General features: G+C 40.5%; 1 protein-coding gene across 1 annotated transcript in view; it reads left to right on the top strand.

The window, feature by feature from the left end:
• The window catches only part of SEC13 (SEC13 homolog, nuclear pore and COPII coat complex component), a 43,329-nt gene extending 15,947 nt beyond the window's left edge, over positions 1-27,382 (top strand). Inside the window, exons 6-9 of the mRNA XM_032411921.1 lie at positions 12,800-12,933; positions 13,359-13,482; positions 14,383-14,529; positions 23,173-27,382. Coding sequence (XP_032267812.1) covers positions 12,800-12,933; positions 13,359-13,482; positions 14,383-14,529; positions 23,173-23,286 — 519 coding nt within the window. The 3' untranslated portion in view covers positions 23,287-27,382. The remainder of the gene's footprint in view (positions 1-12,799; positions 12,934-13,358; positions 13,483-14,382; positions 14,530-23,172) is intronic.
• The last annotated feature ends 281 nt before the right edge of the window (positions 27,383-27,663 follow it).

Here is a 27,663-nt window from a genome sequence, read left to right as displayed (position 1 = left end):
TCTTTGGTTAGATTTATTCCTAGGTAGCTTATGGTTTTGGGTGCAACTGTAAATGGGATCGACTCCTTAATTTCTCTTTCTTCTGTCTTGTTGGTGTATAGAAATGCCACTGATTTCTGTGCATTGATTTTATATCCTGCCACTTTACTGAATTCCTGTATGAGTTCTAGCACTTTTGGGGTGGAGTCTTTTGGGTTTTCCACATAAAGTATCATGTCATCTGCAAAGAGTGAGAGTTTGACTTCTTCTTTGCCGATTCAGGTGCCTTTGATTTCTTTTTGTTGTCTGATTGCTGTGGCTAGGACTTCTAATACTATGTTGAATAGCAGTGGTGATAGTGGACATCCCTGCCGTGTTCCTTACCTTAGGGGAAAAGCTCTCAGTTTTTCCCCATTGAGAATGATATTCACTGTGGGCTTTTCATAGATGGCTTTTATGATATTGAGGTATGTACCCTCTATCCCTACACTCTGAAGAGTTTTGATCAAGAAAGGATGCTGTACTCTGTCAAATGCTTTTTCTGCATCTCTTGAGAGGATCATATGGTTCTTGTTTTTTCTTTTATTAATGTATTGTATCACATTGATTGATTTGCGGTTGTTGAACCAACCTTGCAGCCCAGGAATAAATCCCACTTGGTTGTGGTGAATAATCCTTTTAATGTACTGTTGGATCCTATTGGCTAGTATTTTGGTGAGAATTTTTGCATCCTTTGTTCATCAGGGATATTGGTCTGTAATTCTCCTTTTTGATGGGGTCTTTGATTTTGGAATCAAGGTAATGGTGGTCCCATAAAACGAGTTTGGAAGTTTTCCTTCCATTTCTATTTTTTGGAACAGTTTCAGAAGAATAGGTATTCTTCTTTAAATGTTTGGTAGAATTCCCCTGGGAAGCCATCTGGCCCTGGGCTCTTGTTTGTTGGGAGATTTTTGATTACTGCTTCAATTTCCTTAGTGGTTATAGGTCTGTTTAGGTTTTCTATTTCTTCCTGGTTCAGTTTTGGTAGTTTATACATCTCTAGGAATGTATCCCTTTCTTCCAGATTATCTAATTTGCTGGCATATAATTGCTCATAATATGTTCTTATAATTGTTTATATTTCTTTGGTGTTGGTTGTGATCTCTCCTCTTTCATTCATGATTTTATTTGGGTCATTTCTCTTTTGTTTTTGATAAGTCTGGCCAGGGGTTTATCAATCTTATTAATTCTTTCAAAGAACCAGCTCCTAGTTTCGTTGATCTGTTCTACTGTTCTTTTGGTTTCTATTTCATTGATTTCTGCTCTGATCTTTATTATTTCTCTTCTCCTGCAGGGTTTAGGCTTTATTTGCTGTTCTTTCTCCAGCTCCTTTAGGTGTAGGGTTAGGTTGTGTATTTGAGACCTTTCTTGTTCTTGAGAAAGGCTTGTATTGCTATATACTTTCCTCTTAGGACCGCCTTTGCTGCATCCCGAAGATTTTGAACAGTTGTGTTTTCATTTTCATTTGTTTCCATGCATTTTTTTAATTCTTCTTAAATTTCCTGGTTGACCCATTCATTCTTTAGTAGGATGCTCTTTAGCCTCCCCATGTCTTTGAGTTATTTCCGACTTTCCTCTTGTGATTGAGTTCTGGTTTCAAAGCATTGTGGTCCGAAAATATGCAGGGAATGATCCCAATCTTTTGGTACCAGTTGAGACCTGATTTGTGACCTAGGATGTGATCTATTCTGGAGAATGTTCCATGGGCACTAGAGAAGAATGTGTATTCTGTTGCTTTGGCATGGAATGTTCTGAATATATCTGTGAAGTCCATTTGGTCCAATGTGTCATTTAAAGTCTTTATTTCCTTGTTGATCTTTTGCTTAGATGATCTGTCCATTTCAGTGAGGGTGGTGTTAAAGTCCCCTACTATTATTGTATTGTTGTCGATGTGTTTCTTTGATTTTGTTATTAATTGGCTGCTCCCATGTTAGGGGCATAGATATTTACAATTGTTAGATCGTCTTGTTGGATGGACCCTTTAAGTATGATATAGTGTCCTTCCTCATCTCTTATCATAGTCTTTGGTTTAAAATCTAATTTGTCTGATATAAGGATTGCCACCCCAGCTTTCTTTTGGTGTCCATTAGCATGGTAAATGGTTTTCCACCCCCTCACTTTCAATCTGGAGGTGTCTTTGGATCTAAAATTAGTCTCTTGCAGACAACGTATTGATGGGTCTTGTTTTTTTTATCCAATCTGATAGCCTGTGTCTTTTGATTGGGGCATTTAGCCCATTTACATTCAGGGTAACTATCGAAAGATATGAATTTAGTGCCATTGTATTGCCTGTAAGGTGACTGATACTGTATGTTGTCTCTGTCCCTTTCTGGTCTCTGTTACTTTTAGGCTCTCTCTTTGCTTAGAGGATCCCTTTCAATATTTCTTGTAGGGCTGGTTTCGTGTTTGCAAATTCTTTTAGTTTTTGTTTGTCCTGGAAGCTTTTTACCTCTCCTTCTATTTTCAATGACAGCCTAGATGGATATAGTATTCTTGGCTGCATATTTTTCTCATTTAGTGCTCTAAATACATCATGCCAGTCCTTTCTGGCCTGCCAGGTCTCTGTGGATAGGTCTGTTGCCAATCTAATGTTTCTACCATTGTAGGTTACAGACCTCTTGCCCTGAGCTGCTTTCAGGATTTTCTCTTTGTCTCTGAGACTTGTAAGTTTTACTATTAGATGTCGGGGTGTTGACCTATTTTTATTGATTTTGAGGGGGTTCTCTGTGCCTCCTGGATTTTGATGCCTGTTTCCTTCCCCAAATTAGGGACATTCTCTGCTATAATTTGCTCCAATATACCTTCTGCCCCCCTCTCTTTCTTCTTCTGGGATCCCAATTATTCTAATACTGTTTCGTCTCGAATCTGTTCTCTCTCAAATTCTGCCCCCCTGATCCAGTAGTTGTTTTTCTTTTTCTCAGCTTCTTTATTCTCCATCATTTGGTCTTCTGTATCACTAATCCTCTCTTCTGCCTCATTTATCCTAGCAGTTAGAGCCTCCATTTTTGATTGCACCTCATTAATAGCCTTTTTGATTTCGACTTGGTTTGATTTTAGTTCTTTTATTTCTCCAGAAAGGGTTTCTCTAGTATTTTCCATGCTTTTTTCAAGCCAGCTAGTATCTTTATAATCTCATTCTGAATTCTAGTTCTGACATCTTACTAATGCCCGTATTGATTAGGTCCCTGGCAGTCGGTACTGCCTCTTGTTCTTTTTTTTTTGAGGTGAGTTTTTCCATCTTGTCCTTTTGTCTAGAGGAGAACAGATGAATGAGAGAACAAAATGCTAACAGGGTAACAATGACCCCAGAAAAATATACACTAAACAAATCATAAGAGACCTGAAACCAGGGGAAAAGAAAGGGAAAGAAAGAAAAAAAAAAGAATATGATCAAATATGATCAGGCTGGTGAATAGATCAGTGCCACACACTAGATTTTGGGCGTATTTTGGTCTGTTAGAAGAAAGTGCCTCCCAAAATTTTAAAGAATAGCTTATATATGTACAAAAATAAAGGTAAAAACGATGAAGGGATAGAATATGACTGTAAAGATGAATATTATAAAAGATTTTATAAAAGGAATTGATAAGTTGGTTGAAAAAAGAAAGAAGAGAAATTAAAAAAAAAAAGGGAGAGAATGTGATCAGGCAGGAGACTAGAACAAAGCCATACACTAGAGACTTAGGGTATATTTTGGTCTGTTAGAAGAAACTGTATCCCAAAATTTTAAAGAGAGAACAACTTAGATATATACAAAAAATAAGGTTAACTACAATGAAGGGATAGAATATGACTCTAAAAATGAAAAATAAAAAAGATTTTTTAAAAAGGGATTGATAAGATGTTGGTTGAAGAAGGGAAAAAGAAAAATTCAAAAAAAAAAAAATTTAAAAAATTAACTTTGAAAGACTAAAGAATCATGGTAAAAAAGCCATGAATTCTATGTGCAGTATTCCCCTAGCGCTGCAGTTCTGCCGTTCTCATTGATCGGTAAACTTGGTCTTGGCTGGCTGTTCTTGCTGATCTTCTGGGGGAGGGGCTTGCCGTGGTTCCCAAATGTCTTTGCTGGAGGCGAAATTGCCCCGCCCTTGCCCAGTCTGGGCTAAGTAATCTGCTCGGGTTTGCTCTCAGGAGCTTTTGTTCCCTGCAAGCTTTCCCTTCAGCTTTGGAGGCCGAGAGTGAAAATGGCGGCCTCCCAATCTCCACCCCGGAGGAGCCGAGAACTCGGGGCCCCCCTCCTCAGTGCACCCCCAGAGAAAAGCAGTCAGTCACTCCCGTCTCCCTGGTCTCCAGCCGCACTCCGTGCTCACCCGGCCTGTGACCGCGCATTTCTGTCTCTGGCACCTGACCCCGTGTGGAGTCTCCAAACCCAGCAGATCCCTGCGGTGCGCTCCCACGCCGCTCCTCCCAGGGGAAGAAGGGGAGTCTCCCCGGATCTGCTGCTTGTTGGGTCCCTGCTGGAGGAGCAGTGGCCCGACTGTGCCGCGGATCACAGTTTATGGCAACCCCGAGCTGAGAGCCCGCTCCTCGGCTCCGTCTCTGCAGCCAGCTTCCCCGCTCTGATACCTAGGAGCTCTGCCACACTCAGGCACCCCCGGTCTTTCTGTGACCCCGAGGGTCCTGAGACCACGCTGTCCCAGCATCGGTTCCACCCCCGCTTAGCCACTGGAGCGAAGTCCCTCAGCAGAGCCCACTTCTAAAAGTTCCGATTTTGTGCTCCGCGGCTCTATCACTTGCCAGAAGCAGAGGCCCCCTCCCCCGCCATCTATCCTTTTGAATATCGCTTCGGATTCACTTCTCCGCACGTCCTACCTTCCAGAAAGTGGTCACTTTTCTGTTCAGAGTTGCTGCTATTCTTTTCTTCGATCTCATGTTGAGTTTGTAGGTGTTCAGAATGGTTTGATCCCTATCCAGCTGAATTCCTGAGACCAGACGAAATTCAGGTCTCCTACTCCTCCGCCATCTTGCTCCTGAACCTCTGTTTAACCTTTTTTGAGATACTGCTAAACTGTTTTCCAAGTTAACCGTACCATTTTACATGGCTTCCAGCACTGTATAAGGGTTTCAGTTTCTCCACATCTTTGTCAACTCTTGTTGTCCTATTTTTTTTTTTTTTTTTTTTTTTTTGGTTATAGCCATCCAGTTGGGTGTGAAGTGGCACCTCACTGTGGCTTCAGTTTACATTTCTCTAACGACTAATATTAGGCACATTTTCACATGCTTACTGGCCATCTGTATTATCTTTGGAGAACTCACCAGAAGGGGTTTTGTACTATATTATACCAGGTGAGTGCAAGCCTCCCACCCTAAGAAAGATTAAAGGGGCTTGTAGAAATCTGACCTTTATAACCCATCAAGGCTTGCTTCCATGACAGGGCCTCTTGTAAGGAGAAACTGGGAGTGAAATCAAAATTGAGCAGGAGCGAGACACAGGAAAAGGAAAGAGAATATAGACCAAAGTCGGGGGAACAGAGCCAAGAAATCCTGAAAGCAGGTTGTCACACCTGTCAACACATACATTAACTAAACAGACTTCTTACCTTGAAAGGCTTTCCTGAACCTCACTTTGTCAGGAAAACTAATTTCAAATAAAAGTAACAGAAAAGTATTTGAGGTGAAATCACATAAAGTTTGACTCAGAAAAAAGGAAGAGAATATAGAAACTGGTTGGGAGGCTGGTGGGCAGCATGTTACTTCAGAAGTTTCTAATTTAAGAGGGGATGAGGTAAGCGGGCTATAAGGGGTTTTGACTAATTTACACTCTTCTGAATGTATATAATGTACATTATACTCTTCTGAATGTATATAACGTACATGAGGAATTGTTAGGAGCTTTAACTTTAATCAAATTCCTGAGCGTTCTGAATGTTTCGAAGATGTTTCTTAGGAAAAAGAATTTTTTCCAGGAGGGGGATGGGGGGATGGGTGAAGTAGACAGTGGGGATTAAGAAGTGCACTTGCCATGATGAGCACCATCACCCACTATTGAAATGAAGCTAAGAAACCTTTTTCAAATATTATAAGATGTGAAAAAATACCATAAGTCAAAATTAGAAAAACTCCAAAATGAGGTGACAGAATTTAGGAAAGAATTAGAAATAAAAAATCATTTCAGTAATAAAGACTAAATTAGAAGGAATACAGGAACAAATAAGTACAACAGATAATGCCTTAAGAGAAATAAATTGTGAAAAGAGGAAATTTTTTTTTAAAGATTTTATTTATTTATTTGACAGAGAGCGAGAGCAGGAACACAAGCACTCTGCCCCTCTCCCCTGCTCGAGCGTGCTTGCTCTCTCTCTTATTCTCTCTCAAATAAATAAAATCTTTAAAACAAAAAAAAGGTCTATCCACATTGTTGAAGATGGCACAATTTCACTTTTTATGGTTGAATAATATTCCATTGTACATACATATACCACATTTTCTTTTTTTATTTTTCCATCAATGGACACTTAGGTTGCTTCCATGTCTTAGCTGTTGTAAATAATGTGCAGGGAACATGGGGATGCAGATATCAAATTAGTGTTTTTGTTTTCTTTGGATAAATACCCAACAGTGGAATTGCTGGATCATATGGTATTTCTCTTCTTAATTTTTTGAGGAACCTGTTTTCCATAATGGCTACACCAATTTACACTCCCACCAACAGTTCATGAGGATTCCCTTTTTTCCCACATATTCAGCAACCCTTGTTATTTCGTCTTTTTGATACTATCATTCTGACTGGTGTGAGGTGATACCTCATTGTGGTTTTGATTTGCATTTGAATAGGGATGCTGGGCATCTTTTCATATATCTGTTCGTCATCAGTATGTCTTTGGGAAAATGTGTATTCAGGTCCTTTGCCTTTTTTTTTTAAGATTTTATTTGTCAGGGAGAGAGAGAGCACAAGCAGGGGGAGCGGCAGGTAGAGGGAGAAGCAGGCTCCCCTCTGAGCAAGGAGCTGTGGGATCATGACCTGAGCCAAAAGCAGACCCTTAACCGACTGAGCCACCCAGGCGTCCTTCTCTGCCCATTTTTAATCAGATTATTTATTTGGAAGTTGAGTTGCAGAGTTCTTCAGGGTACTGTTGTCCCCACAGAATGAATTTGGAAGAATTCATTCCTGTTTTTTATTTTTGGAATAGTTTGAGAAGACTCATTCTTTAAATGTTTGGTAGAGAGTCACCTAACTGACTCAGTGGAGCACACAACTCTTGATCTTGGGGTTGTGAGTTTGAACCCCACATTGGGTGAAGACATTACTTAAAATCTTTTTTAAAATAAAAAACAAATGTTTGGTAGAATTCACCTGTGAAGCCATCTAGTCCTGGACTTTTGTTGTAAGTCTTTTGATTACCAGTTCAATTTCATTACTAGTAATAAGTGTTCAGATTTTGTTTCTTCTTCATTCAGTCTTGGAACATTGTATATTTCTAGGAATTTATTCATTTCTTCTAGGTGGTTCAATTTGTTGGCATATAACTTTTCATAGTAGTCTCATAATCCTGTGTATTTCTGTAGTATAGGTTGTAATTTTTCCTTTTTCATTTCTGATTTTGAGTCCTGTCTTGATGAGTCTGGCCAGAGGTTTATCAATTTTTTTTTTATCTTTTGGAAGAAACAGCTCTTTCACTGATCTTTTCTGTTGTTTGTCTCTGTTTTATTTATTTCCTTTCTGATCTTTATTATTTCCTTCCTTCTACTACCTTTGGGCTTTGTTTGTTCTTTTTCTAGTTCCTTTAGGTGTAAGGTTAGGTTGAGATTTTTCTTGTTTCTCGAGGTAGACCTGTATCACAATTGATTCTCCTCTTAGAATTCCTTTTGCTGGGGCACCTGGGTGGCTCAGTCATTAAGCGTCTACTTTCGGCTCAGGTCATTATCCCAGGGTTCTGGGATCGAGCCCTGCATCAGGCTCCCTGCTCAGCGGGAAGCCTGCTTCTCCCTCTCCCACTCCCCCAAATAATAAATAAATCTTTAAAAAAATAATAATTCCTCTTGGGCGCCTGGGTGGCTCAGTTGGTTAAGCGACTGCCTTCGGCTCAGGTCATGATCCTGGAGTCCCTGGATCGAGTCCCGCATCGGGCTCCCTGCTCGGCAGGGAGTCTGCTTCTCCCTCTGACCCTCCCCCCCTCTCATGTGCTCTCTCTCATTCTCTCTCAAATAAATAAATAAAATCTTTAAAAAAATAATAATAATAATAATAATAATAATTCCTCTTGCTGCATCCCAAAGATTGTGAACCATTGTGTTTCCATTTTTATTTTTCTCCAGGTATCTTTTTTATTTTTTCTTTGATTTCTTCATTGACCAATTGGATGTTTAGTAGCATGTTGTTTAGTCTCCGTGTGTTTATATTTTTTCAACTTTTTAAAATTAATCCCTTTGTCATGATGTAATACCCTTCATCTCTTGTTACAGTCTTTGTTTTAAAGTCTATTCTCAGGGTGCCTGGGTGGCTCAGTCGGTTAAGCATCTAACTCTTGATCAGCTCAGGTCTTGATCTCAGGGTCATGAGTTCAAGCCCCACGTTGGGCTCCACGCTGGGCATGGAGCTTTTAAAAAAAAAAGTCTACTCGGGGTGCCTGGGTGGCTCAGTCGTTAAGCGTCTGCCTTCGGCTCAAGTCATGATCCCAGGGTCCTGGGATCGAGCCCCGCATCGGGCTCCCTGCTCAGCGGGAAGCCTGCTTCTCCCTCTCCCACTCCCCCTGCTTGTGTTCCCTCTCGCTGTGTCTCTCTCTGTCAAATAAATAAATAAAAATTAAAAAATAAAAAAGTCTACTCTGACCTAAGCACTGCTACCCCAGCTTTTTTTTTAATTTTTTCCCTCCATTTGCATGGAATATCTTATTCCAGTTCCTTCAGTTTGTCTTTATGTGTCTTTAGATGTGAAGTGAATCTCTTCTAGGCAGCATATAGATGGATCTTGTTTTTTCATCCAGTCATCCTTTGTCTTTTGATTGGAGCATTTAGACCATTTACATTTAAAATAATTATTGATAGGTATGTACCTATTGCCATTTTTATTGTTCTCTGGCTGCTTTGTAGTTCCTTTCTGTTCCTTTCTTACTCTTTTTGTGGTTTGATGACTTTCTTTAGTGGTATGCTTAGATTCCTTTCTCATCTTTTGTGTATCTACTGTAGGTTTTTGCTCTATGGTGACCATGAGGCTTACATTTATTTATAACATATTTTTAACAGTTTATATGAAGTTGATAAGAACTTATGCATGAATGCATTTTTACTGTCCACGCACATTTTACGTTTCTGAAGTCAAATTTTGCATCTTTATATCATGTGTATCTCTTAACTGATTATTGTAATTGTAGTTGTTTTTACCACTTTTGCCTTTTAACCTTCATACTAGCTTTACATGTGATTAATCCAATATCTTTAGTATATATTTACCTTAACTGGTGAGTTTTCTACTTCCATATGTTTTCTTGTTACTAATAAGCACCCTTTCTTTTCAACTTAAAGACAACCCTGTAACTTTTCTTATAAGGCAAGCTTAGTGGTCATGAGTTCCATTTGCGTTTCCTTGTCTGGAAAGCTCTCTCTCCTTCAATTCTGAATAACTTCCTGGGTAGAGTACTTTTTGTTGGAAGTTTTTTTCTTTTAGCACTTTGACATGTTTGTTACCGTGATTGCAGTGGTAGTTTCACAGGGTTTACCTGTGTCAGAGCTCATCAGATTGTGCAGTTTATGAGCAGTGAATGTCAGTAATACCTCAGAGCTGTTCTTAGAATTTTATTTTGGAGTAGAAAGAACGCAGACTGTTATTGCTATGAAAGAACTCAAGGACTGTTGTTTCCATTAGCCCTTCCTGGGGTATTTACTAGAGAATAAGCTTCAGACAACAAAAATGACTAGAAAGATATCAAATATAGTTTAATTGTAGAGAACTAAGACTAAATGAGAGTTATAAGGCAGAGTATAGGATGTACTGGCCATATGCTCTGTTAAGGTAGCAGACAACTGTTTAAAAAGTGGGCACAGGGCACTGGGTCGCTCATTTGTTAAGCATCAGACCCTTGATTTCAGCTCAGGCCATGATCTCAGGGTGGTGAGATCGAGTCCTGCATCAGGCTCTGTGCTCAGCAGAGTCTGTTTGAGGCTCTTTTTCTCCCTCGCCCCCTCGCCCCACTCGCATGCTCTCTCTCTCTCAAATAAATAAATTAATTAATTAATTAATTAATTAAATAAAATCTTTTAAGAAAAAAAAAGTGGGCACAAGCAGAGCTGGAGATCTAGGGTCTTTTGATGTTAGTAACCATGCACATAAAACAAACCCTGCCCTTCCCCCAAAAAAACACCTGTAGAAGAGAATGGGGAGTGCACTGCAAACACTTTTTAAAATGTTTTTACTTAGGGGCGCCTGGGTGGCTCAGTCAGTTAAGCATCTGCCTTCGGCTCAGGTCATGATCCCAGGGTCCTGGGATCAAGCCCCGCATCGGGCTCCCTGCTCAGCGGGAAGCCTGCTTCTCCCTCCCCCACTCCCCCTGCTTGTGTTCCCTCTCTCGCTGTCTCTCTGTCAAATAAATAAATAAAATCTTTTAAAAAAATAAATAAATAATAAATAAATAAAATGTTTTTACTTACTATATTGGCAGTGACTGAGACCATTGAGTGTGAAATGAGATGAAATAACTATGTGGCAGTGGGCATCCCTAGCACCAGATTATAGTCTTGAAATACAATTTCTCACTAAAAGAAACCCTAATTCTTGAGGAAGTGGCTGATCTTAGGTTTGAGGCAGGATACATACAAGATGAGCCTGGAACATTTTGTCATACCCAACAGAAATGATCAAAAACATACTTGGACATACCAGGGTTATCAAAGGAGCCAATTTGAACACACACCGCAATTTAGGTGTCAGAAAAATGAAAATAATTGCAGTGAACTGAAATCCAACAAATATGCTTAAATCCATGAGTTCATAATGATATATAAAAGAGAATCAGGGGCACCTGGGTGGCTCAGTCGGTTATGCATCTGCCTTTGGCTCAGGTCATGATCCCAGGATCCTGGGATCAAGTCCCACATTGGGCTTCCTGCTCAACGGGGAGCCTGCTCCTCCCTTTTCCCTTGCCGCTACCCCAGCTTGTGCTCTCTCTCACTCTCTCTCAAATAAGTACAATCTTTTGAGAAATAAAAATAAGAGAATCGGTCATCCTTTTTTTTTTTTTAAAGATTTTATTTATATATTTGACAGAGAGAGACACAGTGAGAGAGGGAACGCAAGCAGGGGGAGTGGGAGAGGGAGAAGCAGGCTGCCCACCAAGCAGGGAGCCCGACGCGGGGCTCGATCCCAGGACCCTGGGATCATGACCTGAGCCAAAGGCAGACGCTTAACGACTGAGCCACGCAGGCGCCCCTCAGTCATCCTTAAAGAATGGCAGGGAACCAGTTCATAAAGTATGAAGCATTTATCCTGCCTTTCCTATCTGACCTGTACCCATAGGGAGCCAAATATTAATGAAGGGAGTTGCTCCTGTCTAGATTATTCTATATAATACATTACAAAGAAATGAATACAGAATCACCATTTTGTAATGTCCAGTGAATTAAAAGAGGCATAAGGGGCGCCTGGGTGGCTCAGTTGGTTAAGCGACTGCCTTCGGCTCAGGTCATGATCCTGGAGTCCCGGGATCGAGTCCCACATCAGGCTCCCTGCTCAGCAGGGAGTCTGCTTCTCCCTCTGACCCTCCTCCCTCTCATGCTCTCTGTCTCTCATTCTCTCTCTTGCAAATAAATAAAAATCTTTAAAAAAATAAATAAATAAATAAAAATAAAAGAGGCATAAGAACATAAAAAGACAACCTGACATCATTTGCCTCCCAGTGAAAGAATACTGCCTGTAGTCTTTTTTTTTTTTTTTATTTAACAGAGAGAGACACAGCGGAAGAGGGAACACAAGCAGGGGGAGTGGGAGAGGGAGAAGCAGGCTTCCTGCCGAGCAGGGAGCCTGATGTGGGGCTCGATCCCAGGACCCTGGGATCATGACCTGAGCCGAAGGCAGACGCCTAACGACTGAGCCACCCAGGCGCCCCCTGCCTGTAGTCTTAACAAAGGGGTCAGACTTGAGTCTGATCCAGTCTGGGATCCAGCTGACAATTTTCAGGAATTCAGAAGAATTCAGAGGTCTGAGTATGAAATAGCAAATCAGCCTGAGAGTCTGTAGGTCAGATGACTGGTCTTTCTTCAACAAAAACATTGTAAGGAAAAAAAAGATCAGAAGGGGAATCTATAAATAAGGAGATCTAGAAAAGATTTAAAAAAAAAAAAAACGTTTATGGCAAGACTAAACTATAGTATCTAGGGATGCATATTTGGGTGACAAAACTAAAGAGAAAAAAAAGGAAGAAATCAGAAGTCAGGAAGATATTACTGAGGAGGAAGGGCTATGATTCAGGTGAGACATAATGACAGGGCTTCTTGGGTAAATGGCAATTTGATATCTTGAACTGGTAGTGGTTACAAGAGTGCTTTAGAGTAACTCGTTAAACTTTGCTTGTTTTTCTGAATCTGTGCCTCTCTTCATATTTTTTAAAATATTCTTAAATTCCTGGGAGTCCCTAACTCCTACTTTAAATATATATTGCTGAAAAATACATGCACTGTTAGGACTCCTTGAAGGAGCATTATGGGGGCTAATCCCTAATTCATCAAAACAGCTATCCTACATAATCCTGTCCTGAGAATTAGAGGGGAAATACACTGCAGCTTTGGGTCTGCAGAAGCAGTGCTCTGTTGCAAGGCAAAAGGGCAGTCATCCCAATCCCCCTCTTTACAGATTGGCTGCAATGCTGTCAGTTGGGCCCCTGCTGTTGTACCTGGAAGCCTCATAGACCAGCCATCGGGGCAGAAGCCCAACTACATCAAGAAGTTTGCATCGGGTGGCTGTGACAACCTCATCAAACTGTGGAAGTAAGTGGGGTTGGTGGACTTACCCTCAAGGGGACACTTTTTACCTTCTACCCTCCTACCTACTATGATTCAGCCACAGTTCCCAAGAAACAGGATCACCTTCTTTTGCCCTCCTGCCCGTAGAATACTGTTTTCAATCTGTCAGAGGACATCCTTTAAAAACAACTTGGCCTTGCTCAAGCACTTTAATTCTTTACCTAATTCCCAACTGCCGGAGCCGTTGGCTGTGGGGGAACATTTCTTGGAGGATTCCTTTATAGCTGGTGAACTGAGTAAAAATCTACAAGGTCAATGAATGAAATCAGAAAGATGGAATAGCTTCTTGGCCCCTGCAGAGCCCACAGGGTGGGGGTACAATGGAGGCGTGGGAAACACACCTGGGCTGCTACCTGCTGCTGCATTCTCCCTCTCATCTCCCCTGTTAGGGAGGAGGAGGACGGCCAGTGGAAGGAGGAACAGAAGCTAGAAGCGCACAGTGACTGGGTTCGAGATGTGGCCTGGGCCCCCTCCATTGGCCTGCCCACCAGCACCATCGCCAGTTGCTCCCAGGTCAGCTCAGATCCATGAGAGCCTCCCGTGTTGTTTAATCTCTGAGTAAGTCCCATCAAACCTTACGGTCCCCCTAAGGTAAAGTCTAAAAAGGTAAGGGCAGGGCAACAGGCACCTTTGGACCAGTGCAAGTAGGAGAGTGCTTGGAGCCAGGTCATGCTATGGCAAAGGCTTGATCAGAAGGCACAAGTAGCTTGCTTCCACCGAGCCATGAGCTAGGCCAAACCCAGGACCAGTGTCCCCTCCTCAGCATTGTGCAGCTGGGGATTAGAGCTGCCCAGGTATATTCTGAAAGCATTCCCAAGCAGGGACCAGGGGCAGTCGGAATTTCTAGGATCTTGGACTCACCTACCTATTCAGTCTTCACAGACAGATTACAAAGGAAAGACTAAGGACAACCCTTTAATTATATGCTAACCCCACCATAGACAAAGGTTAGCCAGGCTTCATTTGAGCCTGTTATGTTTGGTCCTGAATTTGAGATGGACTTTTTCAACTTGTCCCTTCTCATTCTCTAGCTTGGTTTACAGACAGCCATACCCATTCGGTTGAGAAAATTAGAGCCAGAGGGAGCCAAAACAAGGAAGTAACTTGGCAGACATGAGGAAAACCCAGAGAAAATTTTAGAGTTAGCGATGTAAAGTCCATACCTGAAACCAATATGAGCACGAGAACCTGGGAGACTGAACCAATGTGAAATGTGTTCGTGGGGTAAAGGGATAATGCTGGGTTGGAAATCGGCCGTCACAGCTATCCACACCCAGGAAGGCCTCGGCTATGCGTTGTGCTGAATCCCCCACCCCATTCCTGCCGAAGTCCAATATGCCCGTAGATTGAGAGGATATCCCCAGTTCAAGATCCCTGCCTTACCTTCCCTGATTCTAGCCTGTCTTTTCCCAGGATGGTCGTGTGTTCATCTGGACTTGTGATGACACCTCAGGCAATACGTGGTCACCCAAACTATTGCACAAGTTCAGTGATGTTGTGTGGCATGTGAGCTGGTCCATCACAGCCAACATCCTGGCTGTCTCAGGTGGAGACAATAAGGTACACTCCATTTCCATGACATGGTGGACAGGGTCCTGTTTGTCTTTAATGTGCCCACTGGAAAGTGCAGTTGGATTCTCCATGTGATGACAGGCTTGGAAGGAGCCTTAATGAGGACTGTGTTTTGAGCACATCTCTTAATTACATCACTAAATCTTACAACCCCCCACCCCCCGCCCCGAGGTTGTTTTTCCCCGCTTTACAAATATGAAAGAAGCTGACAGTGGTAGTTAGGCTTGCATAGGGTCACAAAGCTCTTAGGTGGCAGAGTCAGTAATCAGGCTTGAGTTAACTCTAAAGACACTGACTGCCCTGGTAGTCTGTTGCCTTAACCATTTGACCACCTTGTCTTCATGGTGACATTCAATTAGCACTGCTTAAAATGTTAATAGATTAAAGAAAAAAAATCTCACACAAAAGCAAAAAGATTGGAAGGTTTTTGTCAGACACCTAAGAGGCATATTTCTAAAAATCAGTATAATTCATGGTGTTATTATTCACCCACTATACCTCTTCCTACTGTGCTATGAGCCGTACAAAGGAAGGGACATGGAGACAGAGAGTAGCTCAGAACAATATAGCAACAAAGCGAATGCACTTGAAAAATCCTGACTACTGCACTGAAACCCACCATATAAAGTTATGGATCCTCTGCCTGAGAGAAGAGGTCAACTAGGGAGATGGCAATGGCTTATTACTTCTTCCTTTCTGGAGGCAGCTTTCTTTTTTAATCATGGCAGAGTACATAGTTCACCTATCTTAACCATTTTTAAGTGTACAGTTCAGTAGTTTTGAGTACATTCACATTATTGGGCAACCGTCACCACCATGCACCTCTGGAACTTTTCGTCTTTCCCAGATGAAACTCCCTCCTCACTGAACACTAACTCCTACTCACCCCAGCCCCCCAGCCCTGAGCACTGTCCCACTTGCCGTCTTTGTGAATTTGACTGCTCTAGGGACTCAATGTAAGTGGAATCCTATAGTGTCCTCATCTATGTTGTACCATGTGTCCATTTCTTGCCTTTTTAAGATTGAATAATACTCTGTTCTACCACATTTTATTTATCCACACATACATTGATGGACACTGGGGTGCTTCCACCTTTGGGTGTTGTCAGTAATGCTGTGCACATGGGTTTATAAATAATACCTCTTTGAGACCCTCTGTAGTTTTTATCCAGCCAGGGGTCCCTTTCATGTGTAGTAGTCCCAGAAAGATCTAGTAGGCCCCATCTCAAAGCTATAGAATTTTAGAGCTGGGATGACCCTAAAGAAAACTAATCTAATCCTCTTTATTTCTAGTAAGTGCCAGAGACAGGACTAGACCCCAGGTTTGGTGGCACCCAGGACAGGCCAACAGACCCTGACTTGACTGAGGAGCCCCACCATAGTGTTTACAAGGCAGTAGGCAAGTGCCTGGTTGGACATTCGACTTTTGTAGTCTGCTGTCATTATTCTTTTATGCTTCTTATTCTTCTTTATCATCTTCTTTATCAGCCTGTTTCCTACAAACGGCTCAACTCTATTGCTGTCTGCATAGTATTCCTTCACTACAGGACTTAGTATGTTCTCAGTCTAGAGCATTCTGCACAGTGCATGTGTAGTAGATAGTCTGTCTCTAAAGCAGGAATTCTTAAAATCATTTTTTTTTATCAAATACATGTACATAGCTTGAGGTAGTTTTTATTAGGTTATGATTTTTTAATGCTTTCTCCTAATTTTCATTCTCCAGGAACAAACCTTTTCAATGCTTAGCTGTTTCTTCTGCTGTTTACTTCAGTGTAGAAATAACATACTTACTCATCTGTCATCTGCCTCTAGCACACTTCTCAGACTTCAGTACTAAACTTGTTAAGACATGTATTGCCAAACCCACCCCCAGAGCTTCTGAGTCAGTGGGTCTGGGCGAGGACCCAAGAATTTGCAGTTTTCCCAAGCTCCTGGTCGCTGCAGATGCCCTGGTCTAGAGACCATGCTTTGAGAACCACTGTTCTCTTTCCCTGTATCGCCTCACAGAAGCTACAGCAACTTGGTTAAAACAACATCCATTGTTGTTATCTATTAGTATTAGTATTATTATTATTACAACTATTACTGTTATTTCATGTTATAGCATTATTATTCACAGCATTGCCCCCCTCTCTGTTTTTCTTATTTTTTGAGGTGTTCTTTTTCCAGTTTTATTGAAATATAATAGACCTACATCAAAAGTTTAAAGTGTATAGCATAATGGTTTGACTTACATGTACTGTGATCAGCACAGTAAGTGTAGCATCCATCATTTCATATAGATACAATAAAGAAAAAGGGAAAAAGAAAAGCTTCTCCTTGTGATGAGAACACTCGGGATTTAGTCCCTTAACAGTTTGCACATAGACCACAGTTTTCACATAGACCATTTAGTCTCTCACAGTTTTCACAGAGACAGCGTGAGCTATGGTCATCATTACATCCCTAGTACTTCTATGTCTTACAACTGCAAGTGTATACTTTTTGACCCTCAACTCTGGTAACCACAAATCTGAACTCTTCTGTGACTGGTTTTGGGTGTTTTATGGGTGTTTTTAGGTTTGTTTTTAGATTCCACATATATAAGTGAGATGATACAGTGTTAGTCTTTCTTTCACTTATCATAATGCCCTCAAAGTCCACCCACATTGTCACAAATGACAGAATTTCCTTACTTTTTTATGGCTGAATAATATTCCATTGTATATATGTACCATGACTTCTTTATCCATTCACCTGTCAGTAGACACTTAGGTTGTTTCCATGTCTTGGCTATTGTAAATAATGCTACAGTGAATTGGAGTGCAGATACTTTTCAAGATAGTGTTTTCGTTTTCTTCAGATAAATACCCAGAAGTCAAATTGCTGGACCATATAGTTCTATTTTTAATTTTGTTGAGGATCCTCCATACTATTTTCCATAGCAGCTGTACCAGTTTACAATCCCACCAAGCGTGAGCAAGGGTTCTCTTTTCCCCACATCCTTGCCAGTACTTATGTTTTTGTCTTTTTGATGATGGCCATTCTAACATGTGTAAGGTGCTATCTTACTGTGATTTCGATTTGCATTTCCCCAGTGATGAGTTATGTTGAGCACCTTTTCATGTACCTACTGGCCTTTGTAGATCTTTTTTGGAGAAATGTTCTATTCAGGTCTTTTGCCCATTTTCTAATTCGATTATTTGGCTTTCTGGTATTGAGTTTTAGGAATTCTTTTGATATTTGGATATTAACTCCTTATCTGATGTATGACTTGCAAATACTTATTCCCAGTCTGTAGGTTGTCTTTTCACGTTGTTGATTGTTTTGCTGTGCAGAAACTTTTTAGTTTAATGCTGTCCTACTTGTTTATACTTTGTTGCTTACGCTTTAGGTGTCACATCCAAAAAATCATTGCCAAGACCCATGCCAAAGAGCTTGTTTCTTATATTTTCTCCTAGGAGTTTCATGGTTTCAGGTCTTGTATTTAAGTTTTAATCTATTTCAAGTTAATTTTTGTGAGTGGTATAAGATAAGGGTCTAGTTTTATTCTTTTACATGCGAATATCCAATTTATCCACCACCATTTATTAAAGAGACTGTCCTTTCTCCGTTGAGTATTCTTGGCTCCCTTGCCAGTTATTAGTTAACCATATATGCTTGGGCTTATTTCTGGGCTTTTGATTCTGTTCCATTTATCTATTTGTTCTCATACCAGTACCATACTGTTTTGATTACTATAGCTTTGTAGCTTAAAATCAAAAAGTATGATGCCTCCCACTTTGTTCTTTCTCAGGGTTGCTTTGGACATTTGGGGTCTTTCGTGGTTCCATATAAATGTTAGGATTCTTTTTTTTCTACTTTTGTAAAAAATGCCATTGGAATCTTGATAGGAATTGCATTGAATCTATAGATGGCTTTTCGTAGTATTGACATTTAAACAATGTTGGTTCTTCTAATCTATGAACAAGATACCTTTCCATTTATTTGTGCCTTCAGTTTCTTTCATCCCTGTGTTGTAGTTTTCAGAGTAGAGATCTTTCACCTCTTTGGTTAAGTTCATTCATAAGTATTTTATCGTTTTTGATGCTATTGTAAGGATCATTTTCTTTTTTAGATAATTTGTTCTTAGTGTATAGAAACGCTACTGATTTTTGTATGTTAATTTTGTGTCCTGCAACTTTAATGAATTCATTATTTAGATCTAAGTTTTTTGATGAAATCTTTAGGATTTTCTGTATATAAAATCTTGACATATAAAATAGAGACATTTTAGTTTTTCCTTACCAGTTCTGATGTCTTTTTTTTTTTCTTGCCTGACTGCTCTGGCAAGGACTTCCAGTACTGTGTTGAAAAGTATTATATTAGCTGTGGGCTTAGCATATATGCCTTTAGGAGTTATCACAAACAGATGTTGTATGTTGTCAAATGCTTTCTCTGCATCTACTGAGTGATAGGATTCTTCTTTCATTCTATTGTGAGGTATCACATTGACTGATTCGCATATATTGAATTATCCTTGCATTCCAGGTATGAATCCTGATTGATCATGGCAAATGATCCTTTAAATATACTGTCAAATTCAGTTTGCATCTATATTCATCAGAGTTATTTGTCCATAGTTTTCTGTTCTGGTAGTATCCTTTTCTGGCTTTGATATCGGGGCAATGTTAGCCTCATATAATGAGTGTGTGGGTGTGTTTCTTTTTTATTTTTTTGGAAGATTTTGAGGCTTGATATTAATTCCTTAAATGTTTGGTTAAATTCACCAGTGAAGCCATCTGGTCCTGGGCTTTTTTACACTAGGAGATTTTTGATTATTGGTTCATTCTATTTCAGAAAATTTTTTAATTTTTATAGAAGTAAAATTTTTTATTCAGATTTTGTTTCTTCCTGATTCAGTACTTGGTGATTGATGTTCTAGGTTTCTGAAAATTTGTTCATTTTTTCTAGGTCCAGTTTGTTGACACAGTTTCGTGGTAACATCTTACTTTATTGCTGTGATTATCATTTGGAATGTCTCCTTTTTCATTTATAATTTTGTTTTGGGTACTCTTTTTTCTTTGGTTAATTTAGCTAAAGTTGTGTCAGTTTTATCTTGTCAAAGAACCAACTCTTAGTTAATCTTTTCTATTTTCCTGTTCTCTGTTTCATTTATTTCTGCTGTGATATTTATTTCCTTCCTTCTGCTAGCTTTGGGTGAAGTTTGTTCTTTTTCTAATTCCTTAAGGCATAGGATTAGGTTATTTATTTGGGATAGGTCTTCCTTCTTAATGTAGGCATTTACTGCTATAAACTTCCCTTTAAGAACTGCTTTTGCTGCATCCTGTAAGTTTTGGTATATTGGGTTTCTATTTTTGTTTCAAAATAATTTATTTCTTCTTTGATCCATTGGTTGTTCAAGAGAGTATTTAATTTGCGTGTATTTGTTAATTTCTTAGTTTCCTCTTCCTATTGATTTCTAGTTTCATACCATTATGGTTAGAGAAGATACTTGGTTTGATTTCAGTGTTTAATTTGCTAAGACTTGTTTTGGGTGTAACATAGAAAATGTTTCATATGCACTTAATGTATATTCTGCTATCAGAAGGTTCTGCATATGTTAGGCCCATTTGGTCTATACTGTTGTTCAAATCCACTGTTTCCTTATTATCTGTCTGGATGATCTATCCATTGCTGAGAGTATTAAAGTCCCCAACTATTTTTGTATTACGCTTTCTCTGTTTGTTAGTTTTTTATTTGTAGTTAGAACTTTGTAGTTAGAACTGTTATATCTTCTTGATGTGTTGATGCCTTTCTCTTTTTTTTTTAAAGATTTTATTTATTTTTGAGAGAGAACACAAGTAGGGTGAAGGGCAGAGGGAGAAGCAGACTCCCTGCTGAGCAGGGAGCCCGATGTGGGACTCAATCCCAGAACTCCGGGATCATGACCTGAGCTGAAGGCAAACACTTAACCGAATGAGCCTCCCAGGTGCACGGCCCCTTTTGTCTCTTTTTACTATTTTTAAAGTCTATTTTGTGTGATATAAGTATAGCTACCCCTGCTTTCCTTGTGATTACCATTTGCTTGAAATATCTTTTTCCATCCTTTCTTATTAGTCTCTGTCTTGAAGGCTAAATGAATCTCTTGTGTGAAGCATAGTGTTGGATCTTGGTTTTTGTATTCATTCAGCCATTTGTTGTCTTGATTGGAGACTTTAATCCATTTACATTTGAAGTAATTATTAATAAGTTAAGGCCTTACACAATTGCTATTTTATCATTGCTTTCTGTTTTGTTGATCCATTGTTGTTTCTTGTTCTTTTTTTGTGTTTTGATTTCTAATATTATCAGTATGCTTTGACTTGTCATGTTCTTTTGTCTGATTACTACAGGCTTTTCCCTTGTGGCTATAAGACTTACATAAAACATCTTCAGTAGAATTCCTAATCTTTACACTTTTACTTTTCCTCACCCTTACATTTTAGGTTAGTGATGTTACAATTTACATATTTTATAATGTATAACTAATAACAGTAGGTATGGTTATTTTTTACTACATGTTTTAACTTGTAAAGGAGTTATAAGTGAATTACACACCACTGTCATATTACAGAATCCAACTTTAACTATGTATTTATTTATCATTACCAGTGAGTTTTATGCTGCCTTATATAATGTTAATAAGCATCCTTTTATTTCTACTCAAAGAACTCCCTTTAGCATTTCTTGTAAGGCAGGTGTAACTGTGATGAGTTCCTTCAGCTTTTGTTTATTCGAGAAAGTCCATCTCTTCATTTCTGAAGGACACTTTTGCCTGCTGTAGTATTCTTGGTTAACAGGTTTTTTTTCTTTCAGTATTTTGAATGTGTCATCCCATTTTCTTCTGGCCTGAAAAGCTTCTATGGAGAAATCTGCTCGTAGTCTTATGGGGGTTCCCTTGTATCTAACTTTTTTCTCTAGCTGCTTTTAAAATTCTTTGACTTTTGACAATTACAACATCTTTTTATAGCCTTGTTTGGGTTTAGCCTGTTTAGAGCCTCCTGGATCTAGAGGTCTATTTCTCTCCCCAAGTTTGGGAAGTTTTCAGGCATCATTGCTTGAAATATACTCTATGTCCCTTTCTCATCTTCTGGAATTCCCCTAATGCAAATACTGCTGCTTTTCATTATGTCCCATTGTAGTCTTTAGTATTTTTCTGTTTTGTTCCTCTGAGTAATTTCCAATGTCCTGTCCTCCAGGTTGCTGATTAGTTCTTCTACATGGTCAACTCTGCTTTTGAAGCTCTTCTACATTTTTCAGTTAGTTTCTGGTGGTTTTTTGTTTTTTTGGTTTTTTAATGGTGTCTGTTTTAGTTGAACTTAATTTCATTTAGTTGTCTATATGTGCTTGTAGTTCACTAAACTGAAGAGGATTATTCTGAATTCTTTGTCCCACAGTTCATAGATCTTCATTTAGTCAGTTAGAGCTTTAATTTCCTTTGGTGTTCTATTTACCTGGTTTTCTGTGATCCTCATGTGAGCCTAGAGGATGGACTTCACTGTTGCCTGGATTCTCTGGTTAGGCTTTCTATACAGTCAGGACTGGCTTCTCTGTGAGTCTTCCCAGACTGTTGTTTGGAGATGCAAATTAGGCAAGAGTGAAGACTGACTATCCTAGTTAGATGAGGCCACTAGTTTTGCTGTGTAGACAGGAAGCCACGCACTGTGTGCTCTATTCTAGTGCCACTGTAAGCAGGGCTGTAGGATGGGCTCTACAGCTTCCTGCATGTTCTGCTTAGATAAAAAGTAGTTTTCCTGCCCTGGCACAATGGGAAAAGCAACTGTAAGGCCAGTCATATTTTTTTTGTGGTCTTGACTCAAGCCAGCCTGTCCCTAAGTTTCCTGGTGAAATAAGGCCATTGGCTTTTGCTGTGGGGGGCCTCCAGCTCTGTCCACCCCCCTTTCTGCTAGAGTTGCAGGGTCATGCAACTTCCAGGTGTTGTAGTGAGCCCTTGCTGTCTGATGGGCCTGGGGGCCATGCTCTTCAGCTGTTTGGTCTAGGACTCAAGTCTGCTACCTGGGCAGCCCAACTTCAGGGACCTCCCAGATTTTTCTGAACAGGCTTTCTGGATGTGAGGCAGCAAGGGCCAGGAACTGCAGCAGGTAGGGGGGCTGTGACTCAGCTTTTCTGTCTGGTCTGTTAATATTCCAGTGCCAGTTCCTAGAAGCCCTCCCCACTTAGTCACAATCAGATTCCCAGTAATTGAGCCCCACAAAGTGACAACTTACAACACTGGATGTCACCCCTGTGCTCTTTTCCTTCTGGAGGAACCATAGGTTGCACATGGTGTTCTGCCAACCTGGGTGGGGGGCCATGCAGTCAGCACGTAGCCTTCCCACTTAGCCTTCTGGTACAGTATCTTGGTCTCGGTGGTGGAGGGAGGTGCTTCAGCCTCACTGTGGTCTTCTAGGATTCCCTCAGTAGTTTCTTGTTCATGAATAGTTCTTCCTGTGGGGGGAGCCTAAGTCAGGAACACCCTTTGTCACCATCTTGGTGAGGTCACTCTCCCTACCCCTTCTTTCTTAATCTGTGGGGATTTTTGTTGACTCACAAGCCTAGTCATGGCCTGATGGGGGACCTGAGAAGGTGAGGGGTGCAGACCTGTGACAGGCTCCGTGTGCTGGCTTGCAGGTGACCCTGTGGAAGGAATCCGTTGACGGGCAGTGGGTGTGCATCAGTGATGTCAACAAGGGCCAGGGTTCCGTGTCTGCTTCTGTCACAGAGGGCCAGCAGAACGAGCAGTGACAAGACAGGCAAGGCCCAGCTCCCCACCTGCTGACTCCAGGACTGCCCTTTCTTGGACCAACTGACCAAATAGCTGGGAGGAACAGCTCCAACACGATTACTTTCCCAGGAGTAGTACAAATGCAACCAGATTGATCATCTGCCTTAACATGATTTGATATGGTTTGTAATTTACTGTCCTGCTGAAAGCATTCATGTTATGAGGAAAAAAGCTACAAATGATCTTCAAATCTATTATTTTAAAATATTTTTGGCCATTTTTATGTACCTTTTGGGTTCAGGCATTATTTGGGGGATTTTGTTTCCAAAAAAATAAATTCATATTGCTTATAATTCTTCCTGCATTACCCTAACCCCTCCCTTAAATGCTTATTTTCATTCTCATTGCAAGATCAGTGTACTAGAACAACGTTCGCCAAGACCCAGGTCCCTTAGCGCACCCCCCCCCCCACAACACACAAAAATTTGGTCTGTGCCTGTAACATGCCCATGATTCCAGTTATACTGAAGGGGCCATACAGAGGGACAAGAAAGGGATGCCAGATGTGGACTTCGGTGACAGGGATTGTATCCTCTGAGCACACATCCTCTTCTGGAGAATGGGAATAAAAGTCTGCTTTACAGAGAAGACTCAGATGAACTACTGCACGTGGGTGACCCATAAAATGTCATGCCAATGGAAGGCAGTATTAACCAAATAGCAAGAGACTGGCCCAGAAAGTGGGCATGCTTTATTCATGTTATGGACCCTGTCAGTGAGGGCAGGGCCTGTGCTGGAGACCATGGTTCTGGTCCTGCTCAAGCCTGAACCAAGTATCACTGCTTAGCAGAGGCCCTGGGACCCTCACCTGAATCAGCAGTCACCAGTTACTGAGGCCTATTGAAGCCGGCACTGCACTAGAGACCCTGCACATTGGGCAACACAACAGACTGGTGCAGGTGTGTGTCCCCGATTTACCAGTAAGAAGATAGATAGAAGACCTGCCCAGGGTTGTCCGCTGCCAAGCAGTAAAGCTACTATTTGAGTCCTGATCTGGCTCAACTCCAGTGGGTGCTGTCAAAGGCAGAACTCGGAAGGGGGTGTGTGGAGGCTCCTCAACTATAATCTGGGGTGGTGCTCACAGCAGACCTTTATGCGAGTGCACTTAGCTTTGCAAAAGGTCAGACCACTCACCTCAGGAGCCTATGTGCACAAGGAAATGTGGACCCCAGTTCTTCTACCTGCTCCTCATCCTTCATTTTTCAGCAGTAAAACCCCTGTTTTAAAATAAATATTAGATCATAATGCATAAAATGGGAAAAGGTGGAACGACTATCCTTGAAGTAAGGCTAGAGAGGCCAGAGCCCTGCCTCTTCGGCCTCCCACGCTGTTCTGCACAATCCAGGCCTTTGGAGAACAGTATGGGAACTTTCTTACTCTGTCCAGTAGGTTCTAGCTTAGCTTGGACAGTGCTTCTGTCCATTTATTTGGATGAGAAAACACCCACAAAGGCACCTTTGCATACACTTCTCAGTGGACAACTACTACCTTTAGTTCTGGTTAGCTCTTCACATGTCTGCCTTCCCTAACAAGCTCTGTGCTCCCCCAAGAACAGGCCTGGTCTTCCTTATGGTGCCTGCTACCCTCAACAAATAATGAGAAGCAGCTAATCCTGTGTCACACTGTGGGTTGGTGATAGGTTAGTGGGCTCCTGGCCATATGCTATTGGTAGCTCACACCACCAAGATCAGTTAGGGTAATCTGGAGGTAAATGAATATTAAGGTAAACCAACCCTTTATAGTTTATGCTTAGAGTGGTAACACATTAGCCATTCTTGGAGTGAGATCCCTCAAATTTGTTACCACTAAATAGGCTAATCAAGTGGAAATACCATGTGTCAATCTTCAAGGGCATTTGACAAGCCCAAGTGATACAAGTGTAAAGGTAATTTAAAAGGTATAGTTTTAATCCTTTCACAAAAACAAAGCAACTGGGATAGGAAATGAAACCCCTAGACATTAAGGTAGTCCCTCAAACCCTAGAACATGGAGGATTAGGGCCAAACCATTCATATCTATAATACCTGTGTAGGAGCAGCATAGGCAAGAAAGAGGGGAGCTTTTATGGTCCTATGAGCCAAGTAACCCAAGAATGACCAAGTATTCATCCATTCAGAACAGAAAACTCAACAAGCCAATGTGAGAACTGTCAAAACTAGAAGATTCACAGGCTCTCACAAGTGATTTCTAAAAGATTTCCGCTGCCACGCATGAAGGAGTAGTAGCTATAAGAGTTTCCCTTACACCACAACTAGAGAAACAATATACATGAAACAAATGCTTATGGGCATAGGACAACAGACAGTGTTTGGGTAAGGGAAACAAGTGAGGGGAGCACCAGTTGCCCCAGCTTATTGCCTAGGAGCAGCTTCCAGGCCAAAGGGCAGGGAGACAATCCAGAGTCTAGTGGTCAAGTTGAAGAGACAGAGGTCAGAGTCCAGAAAGCTAAGCTAGAACCTACTGGACAGAGTCCTGGAGAAAAGGGAGCTGCTCAGAGCAAGCTCCTTAGATCTGTGGAAGCATCTCCTACAGTCTGACCCTAACCTGCATACATGAAAGGCAAAACTCTTCATGACCAGAAACCAACAGACCACACAATTCTTGAACTCACAGAGAGGGAATAGTTCATGTGCCCAAGATCCAGAGTGCAACAACTTCAGAATACACAGAGCATTGGGTAGAGTCCTAAGAAAGATCATGTCTTAATAATACATCTTAAATTAGGTCTAGATTAGAGGCTCCTCTGGACCATAAAACCAAGCCTTAAGGTCCACAATAATTTCACTTTGTGTCAGGTCAGAGCCCAACACTCTTTTAAAGGAAAAAAATTAAGCACCTGAAAACATAAAATTCACATAACGTCCAGCTTCGAATCCAAAATTACCAGGTGTGCGAAGAAGCAAGAAAATGGGACCATAACCAGAAAAGAAAAAAAAAAAATACAGAAATGAGACCATGAGATTAGCAGGTAAAGACCTTAAAAACAGCTATTATATGTTCAAGAATGTAAAGGAACAGGAACACAAGAAAAATGATACCAAAAAGTTGCAAATGGAATTTCTAGAAATGAAAAATTCAGTATCTAAAGTGAAAAAATATGGGAGTAAGAGCAGGCAGACACTGCAGCAGGACAGATCAGTAAGTCTGAAGACAACAGCAATAAAAACTATACAAACTGAAGCACATAGAGAAAAAGAGACTAAAACAAACCGATCAACAGACCTGTGGGACACTATCAAGTAGTTTAAAGTATGTGTAAGTTGGAGTCCCAAGGAGGAAAAAAAAAAAATTTAAGGGGAGAAGGGGACAGAAAAAAATACCTGAAGAAAAAAACAGCTAAAATTTTTCCAAGCTGGATTAAAATTATAACCCTACAGATTCAAGAAAATCAGAGAAGCCCAAGCAGAACACTAAACATACATACAGACCCCATAAAATCGCTGAAATAAAAATTATAAAATCAGCCAGAGAAAAAAAGACATACTACATACAGAGAAACAAATATAAGAATGGCAGCCAGCTTCTCATCAGAAATTTTGCAAGCCATAAGAAAATAAACGTCTTTGAAGTGGTGAAAGGAGAAAAAAAACAGCCTACAATTCTATAGCTAGTGAAAACATCTTTCAAAAATAAAAGTGAAATAAGGAATTTTTTAAATTAAAGCCAAAAAAATAGTCACCAGGAGAACTGCATTACAAGAAATGTCAAAGGAAGTTCTTCAGGCAAAATAGTATCATATAAAAATTTGGATCTATACCAAGGAATAAGGAGCACCAGGAATAGAAAAAAAATCTGGGTAACTATTACACTTCTTTTCCATTTCTTTTATCTCTCAAAAAATATTTTAAGTGCATTGTGGGGCTTACAACTTACGTAGAAATAAAATCAGTAATAACAATAGCACAAATAATGGAAATGGGGAAATTGGAAGTTTTCTGTTGTAAGGGTCTTATAGTATCTATGAAGTGTTATATTTGTTGAAGGTATACTGTATTATGTTGAAATTGTATTTTTAAATCCTAGGTCAACCACCTAAAGAATAAAGCAGAGAGGGCGCCTGGGTGGCTCAGTCATTAATCGTCTGCCTTCGGCTCAGGTCATGATCCCAGGGTCCTGGGATCGGGCCCCGCATCAGGCTCCCTGCTCGGCGGGAAGCCTGCTTCTCCCTCTCCCACTCCCCCTGCTTGTGTTCCCTCTCTCGCTGTGTCTCTCTCTGTCTCTCTCAAATAAATAAATAAATCTTTAATTAAAAAAAAAAAAAAAGAATAAACCAGAGAATATAGCTGACAAGCCAATAGTCAAGATAGCAGGAAATCCTAAAATATACTTAATCCAAA

This window comes from Phoca vitulina, unplaced genomic scaffold, assembly GCF_004348235.1.
Source record: "Phoca vitulina isolate PV1807 unplaced genomic scaffold, GSC_HSeal_1.0 scaffold13, whole genome shotgun sequence".
Taxonomy (NCBI): Eukaryota; Metazoa; Chordata; class Mammalia; order Carnivora; family Phocidae; genus Phoca; species Phoca vitulina.
The sequence above is the reverse complement of the archived record's forward strand: the minus strand, read 5'-3'. Positions and strand labels throughout refer to the sequence as shown.